Here is a 7,500-nt window from a genome sequence, read left to right on the forward strand (position 1 = left end):
TATTACTTCATTGCGGAGCGGCCTACCGGGCTCCAGCTCGTGGCCTAATGGCCAAAATTCTATGGATCAAATTGAAATAATTTTGGAATTAGTGACGGATAAGGTAACTAATTTTTTCCCATTAGATTAAGTACTTTTGGTTTCTTGCTTGGCAATTGTGTGGGGTGGCTTTATTTTATATATCATTTCCTTAAGCTTTATGTTGATTGGTTTCCGTTGTCTTGTAGAATTAAAAGAACTAATGTTGATAATGCTGCAGCAATTGTTGATGGGACCACGCCTCTTATTTACTGAACAATATTTTGTATTACTTTTAATCATATTTTTAATTCAAATTTTGATTTTAACTGATGGTTTTTAGTAAACTTGATCTTGATTAAAATATGATAACATTGACATCATTAGATTTATAGAATTTCTTATTGAAGCCTTATACAGAGACAAGAAGAAGAATGTATTTAGAGCTGAGAAGAAAAAAAACGGCATTTAAGAAAAAAAAGTTTATCCTTTTGGTTTATTTGCAATAGCTTCCGTGGCCAGAGAAGTTGATTCATTCATGTCATTTCACACTGTTCTGAAATGGTCCCGAAAAGGTCAATTTTTAGTCGGATCATTTTCTTTTGACATGTAACGATATCTAAATAACGCATGGGAATATTTTGGGGAATTTTCTTAACCTTTGATATGAGAGAAAGACTCCCTTTATCTCCGATGTCTTCACTGACATCCGATTCTGTAAAGAGGAAATGTAACCATTGCTGGGTAATAACCACAACAGTCTTCTTCTTCTTCTTCTTCTTCTTCTTCTTCTTCTTCTATTAGCGTGCCTTTTTCCCATTCGTATGGGGTAACACGGTTGCCTTCTTTTGAAGGACTTTGCTTTGGCTTTTGGGGTGAACCGTTGTCCCGACCGGCTGCCCTGCCTGACATCGCCTTATAGATAATAACAGAATTCATAGACAAAAAATGCATGATCTTTAGAAAAACTTCGCACCAGTTACGCAAGCAATACATATGGTCGCACGAAACGCACCCATACTCTGTTGTAAACAATGAAAGCAACTCGATATTCTTCTTCTTCTCGAAATGCCAAAGTCATGAGACGCAGAGACAGCTAGAGTCTCACACATGTCCAGCATCTCGGAACAATCATCGCAGAGACGAATTGCCACACGTGACACACACACACACACACACACACACACACACACACACACACACATCTGGCGCCCGATCCTTAGGTTTCTTTCCCACGTGAGGTCATCGCAGGAAGAAGACGAGGCTGCCCTTAAGCGATTCGGAATGTCAGGCACTTCGGGGCATCGTTCTTTCCTTATGGAGCTCGTGGGAAACGCTATCATTAGCTAAGAGGATAAATGAAGGTGGGCGAAGGGAAGACGGACAGATATAGGGAAATTGAAGAGGAACCATTTAATGATTTAATTGTCTCTTTCTCTTTGTATGGCCCCTTTTCTTTTTTTTCTTTTTTTTTAAGCGTTTTCCCTAAGTGAGTTGGCTTCAAAGAGAGAACTAGAATGGTCACTGTTATATTCACTCTTGAATTTCTGTATCGAGGATGAACATAATGTTCGGAAAACAAGCACATTAACCATCACATATTTGCACGTTTTTGTATATCATATATACATTATATATATATATATATATATATATATATATATATATATATATATATATATATATATATATATACATATATATATATATATATATATATATATGTATATATATATATATATATATATATATATATATATATATATATATATATATATATATATATATATATATATATATAGTCCACGTGGGCTTTTGTGCGTGTATCACGATGAAAAATAGACAGCTTTGCAAGTTTATGAAATAATTGTATCTCATTTTTCAAACATTTAAAAGTTACAGAAAAATTATTTGTTTTATTTAATTTTTTCCCACATTTTTTTCAGTAAGAATAACCTCACAATCTGTTCTTTACGGAAAAAAAATCGAACGTTTAAAACAAGACAGTGATTGTAAAATTCCATTCTTCTCTCAGGTTAGGTAATACACAGCCCCTCCTACCCACTAGCCACAACTTCGGTGCAGCTGTACTTGGAACAAGACAAACATCCTCTCGGGGTGTTTTGGAGAGGTCCCGCCCAACAAAAAGACCCATTAAATAAAAGGCGAATGGTGTTCAGAGGACTTCCGTCTTCACTGACGCCCGACATAAGAGTGACTCCGACAAAACGCTCTGTCATTTCGTCCAGGTCGGGTCCGCCCAATGTCTAAAGAATAAACTTGAGGGCGGGTGGAATTCATATACGGTAGGAGACCTTTTATAGGTATTTATTTACTTTTATGAAAATACGAGGGAGGGACCATACAGACATTTGAACATGTACCTGAACAGCATCTTTTAAGTGTCCTTACTGTTCCCTTTGCGCCGGCCTTACGGTCTACACATCCATATATCCAAAGAGAGAAATAATGGAAAGTAAAAGATCTCTTCTTTCCAATAAAAGAATCATAAAATGGTTAGAGCAGAATCCGATTTTGGTTATCTTAAGATGCCATAAGAGAATAGAAGGTAGTAGAATCTGTCCAAAAAATATAGGGATTTAAATTTTTTAAGAAAAAACAGAAAGGAAAAGACGAAATTTTAGAGCCAGCCCCCCCCCCCAGCAACGTTGCTATGATTTTGTCATGTAGTTGGTATTATGTACTTTTAAATGTGGTGCTCTCACACGTATCTCATTTCACTTTGTGGTTGAAGTGTGTGTCAGTTTGTTTATATGTTTCTGAGAGAGAGAGAGAGAGAGAGAGAGAGAGAGAGAGAGAGAGAGAGAGAGAGAGAGAGAGAGAGAGAGAGAGAGGAATATCATTTATTATTAGGTCTACGTTCCCGTTTGTGAAAGAGAGAACCTGACTTTCTAATGTTAGCAATCAAATTCTTTTTATCTTTATTCATAGTGACTTCCGAACGTAAGTCCCTAGTCATGGTGAACGAAATATACTGACAGTGAACGAAATGACTTGATTCATACACCAACGAGAAAGGTTATAGAGGAGAACTGGGATTGAAATAGCATTACTGATTTCATACAACAAAAATGCTGTCGTTTTAAGGTCAACTGTGTATTGGTGATGGTGGGAGACTTTAGTCTGCACATACGACGGATTATTAAGCCATTAATGATGTCTATTATTAGGCCATTAATGATGTCTATTGATATCTAAATTTCGTGCAAGTCTAAATTATTTCAGAGTTCAGAGCAATGCCAAATGGTGGGCTAGTTTTCATTATTTGTTTTTGTTTTTTAAGTCTTCGTAGCTTAAACTTTCCAGTCTACAGTACAATAGTCAACAAAATATTTTCTGTATTAATCACTCACATAATAAACCTGTCTGCTACTCTGACTTGGTATATATCGTATCATCTATTTGCTGTTACCAAGGCATTCTTTCCCCATCAAAATTATTTATATCTTCTATGGAACATCTAACTTGCGGTCATTACGTTTTCATAGAAATAAAAGTATACGCCCCGTTTTTTTTTTTTTTTTTTTTTTTTTTTTTTTTGCAAATGTTCTGCAACAGTTAAAGTTATCTTGCTGTCCAAACTCTTACACCCTCAGCGCTGACTTGTAATTGTCGAAGTCAAGTTATTCATCTCCTTGGGACGCTACCAAGACACTACCCGTTGCACAAAACGCTCACATATATATATATATATATATATATATATATATATATATATATATATATATATATATATATATATATATATATATATCATTAACACTCGTGATTTCAATCAGTGTAAATATCACCTACGAAGGGCATTTAATACCGAATTCTATCTTGGGAATATGTAACCACTTGGAATTTATTTTATGGTAACAGCTTCTGGCCGGGTAGAGATTCGAACCCCTACCTATTCGGCCGGAAACCATGTCTGCGAGGACTCTACCAACTGAGCCATCAAGAGAGGTAAGCTGTTACCATAAAATGAATTCCAAGTGGATATATATTCCCAAGATAGAATTCGGTAATAAATGCCATTCGTGGGTGATATTTACACACACACACACACACACACACATATATATATATATATATATATATATATATATATGTATATATACATACATATATATATATATATATATACACGTATGTATACATATATATATATATATATATATATATATATATATATATACACGTATGTATACATATATATATATATATATATATATATATATATATATATATATATATATGTATATATATATGTGTGTGTGTGTGTGTGTTTCTGTGGATATGTGTGTGTAAACCTTCTTGACCAATACTCAGCCAGAGAAAGTACATCAATCTTCATTTCATTCTCACCTGCTAGGGAAGCAACGAGCACAACCCTCCCGGAGGATTTCCTCAGCAGGGGTAGGAAGGCCTGAGTGACTCTGATGGGTCCCAGGGAATTCACCTCGTAGACGCGGCGGTATTCGGCGATGGGACACCACTCGATCTCGGTGAAGGCGGCTATGCCTGCGTTGTTCACGACGCCCCAAAGATCTGCAGAAGGTGAAAGGGATTCGAGATGAGAACCTAGAGATTATTTGTCAATATTATCGAGATTTGTGTTTAGGAATATTCGTTGCTGTTATATATTTTTCTATATTTTTTATATTTATATTTTTCTATATTTTTCTGTATTTTTCTATATTTTTCTGTATTTTTCTGTATTTTTCTCTATTTTCTAAATGTTTCTGTATTTTATATATGTTTCTATATTTTCCTATTTCTATTATATGTTTCTATATTTTTTGTATTTTCTATACGTTTCTATATTTTTTTTTTTATATTTTCTATATTTTTCCATATTTTTCTATATTTGCTATGTTTCTATATTTTTCAACGAAAAATGTAAAGTAAATGTACGTTGTATTTTATAAAGATTTTGAAGAAAATATAGATATTTAAGTAAAAAGAATCATCGATGTATAAATACAGATTCTGGCGAAATCATTATTACATTAAATGACGAAAAATAATTATACTATATTTTCTAGAAAGAGGAAATTAGAGTGAGATTAAAGAGTTTACTTATGGAAGATTAAAGTTTGAGTCCCTTACCTGAGATTTCTAATTTTGCTAAGACTCTAATATAAAAAAAATCGACGTGCGAATTATTATTTAAATAAGTAATATCTTGCCGAAATTAATTTTGAGATAGACCAACTGTCAAAAGAAGAATTTATCAAGAATCCAGCAATATTCCACGAATAGTTATATTAAGGACTTTGTTACTGAGGGCAAACATTTTTGGAAGCTTAATATAGAAATTGAAGTTTTTCAAGAATTTTTCTTTTTTGCAAAACTCTAGAATTTGCGATAATTGAATATGGGAAAATCGAGTCGTCGAATATATGGAAATTAGATCGTTTAAACTCTTCAGCAAATTTCATGAAATAATAGATGCATTCTCTAAAAGTTTTGAATGCATGGCAAGACGGAACAGAATATTCAGATATGGAATTTAGATTGTTTAAAACTTTAAACTCGATCAAAATTTATGAAATTAAAGATACATGAAAAAAGGTTTTAAATTCATGGGAAATTAATTAAAAAAAAATTAATAAAAAAAAAAAAATGCTTATAAAATCTAGTGATCACTCACCCATATCTCCGAGGTCATCCTCAATGAACTTGTAAGCAGCTCGTACTTCGTCGTCTTTAGTGACGTCTACGCTGACAACTGTCAGCTTGGAAGACGCCTCCTCCTTCAGGCACAAGGCGCCCTTTCCTTCTGGCATGAGGCATCCGGCGTAGACCTTCAGGAGAGCAGAAGAAACGGTATTAGGTTTGGATTAATCTATATTTCTTCATCTCAAGTTTACGTGGATGATGAAGTTTATAGGAATATACACTCGTGTTCATTTAGTTTTATAGTTTACACACGGTGGGTACATTATAAAGCTATCTATCTATCTCTATCCATCTATCTATATATCTATTTATCTATCTATCTATCACTATGCATATATATACACATGTATATATGTATTTGAATATACACTATGTGTAATTTTTTTTTTCTGTTCGTCCGATTCTCCCTTTTTCCGTGGAACATTAAATATCCAGGAGCCGTCTTATATATATATATATATATATATATATATATATATATATATATATATATATATATATATCCATTCCATCCTGGATAACTACTGCTTGATATACTGTATGTCTCTCAGAAAAGTAGAATAGCAGAATAATTAATAAATAAGTGATTCTGCTTATGAACGATTGGTTATTACTGCTACCGTTACAACCAAATCTGAATTTACTTTGAATTGCTTTGCAATTGCCAATACCTTATTCCTTAATTTATGAAATTAAGGTGGAAGTTACACATGGTTTATTTTCATAAATTTACCGTGATGTATGATTAATACAAGTAAGCATGAAAAATTCTTATTTCTTATTTTATGAAATTAAGGTAGAAGTTACACTAGATTTACTTTCATGACTTTACCGTCTTCTTTTTACATTAAAGTGCTTTTGTGTGTGTGTGTGTGTGTGTGTGTGTGTGTGTGTGTGTGTGGAGTAAGCACGGTTGCCTTCTTTTAAGACTTTGTATTGGCTTTGGGGTAGACTGCAGTCCCGATCGGCTGCCCTGCCTGACATCGCTTTAGACCCTGGTAGCGTATGTTCATGTATTATAATCTATCGTTAATACGTGCGTGTATTTCCTGTGTTTTTTTATACATATAATTATACAGAATAAAAATGAAAACCTGTCACTGTACCTTGAATCCCATTTTGTCCAGCTGGATCGCCAACAGTTTCCCGAAGCCGCTATCACATCCTGAAGAAAAAGAAAAATATTAAGACCTTGTGTTAATATTTCACAAATGTTAAACAAAACACATTCACACTTAGCAAGCGTAGGATGCGTATCAAGTCATAAAAGAATATTTTTATTTCATTGACGATGTCATTTAGGCGTTAAGTACTAGTTCTATTCGAGTTTTTCTATTCATTTAATTTTTTGGTACACACATGCAGACATACAAAAGCACACAGACACATGATGAATAGCGAAGATGATGAATGGCGAATTATTGAATTAAAAGCTCAAGATGAGACGACTGTCGAAATCTAACTGAGACCCTTTGCGTCAACAGGCGTAGGAGATGATGATGATGATGATGATATGTGTGTGCTTTTTTTTTTTTATTATTCAATTATTTACGATAACTCCATCAAAAAATATATCATTCTTGTTCCTCGTTAGATAAGCGGTTGTAAACATACGAATGGAGAAGTGCGTTCTTATCTCGAGATAAACAGTGAAGCCATAAACAACTTCAAGATAAAACTAGATCCATTTGTAGACTGTCATTTTGTAGATAATAGAATTTCCGATCTCTCTCTCTCTCTCTCTCTCTCTCTCTCTCTCTCTCTCTCTCTCTCTCTCTCTCTCAAAGCAAG

At 33.7% G+C, this 7,500-nt stretch overlaps 1 protein-coding gene across 1 annotated transcript in view; it reads right to left on the reverse strand.

Moving 5' to 3' along the window:
* The window catches only part of LOC137623726 (17-beta-hydroxysteroid dehydrogenase type 6-like), a 61,141-nt gene that overhangs the window by 11,063 nt on the left and 42,578 nt on the right, over positions 1–7,500 (reverse strand). The window contains exons 3-5 of the mRNA XM_068354552.1: positions 6,816–6,874; positions 5,681–5,834; positions 4,393–4,575 (exon numbers count right to left, since the gene is read on the reverse strand). Of these exons, the coding sequence (XP_068210653.1) occupies positions 4,393–4,575; positions 5,681–5,834; positions 6,816–6,874 (396 nt within the window). The remainder of the gene's footprint in view (positions 1–4,392; positions 4,576–5,680; positions 5,835–6,815; positions 6,875–7,500) is intronic.

This window comes from Palaemon carinicauda, chromosome 2 (genome assembly GCF_036898095.1).
Source record: "Palaemon carinicauda isolate YSFRI2023 chromosome 2, ASM3689809v2, whole genome shotgun sequence".
Classification (NCBI taxonomy): domain Eukaryota; kingdom Metazoa; phylum Arthropoda; class Malacostraca; order Decapoda; family Palaemonidae; genus Palaemon; species Palaemon carinicauda.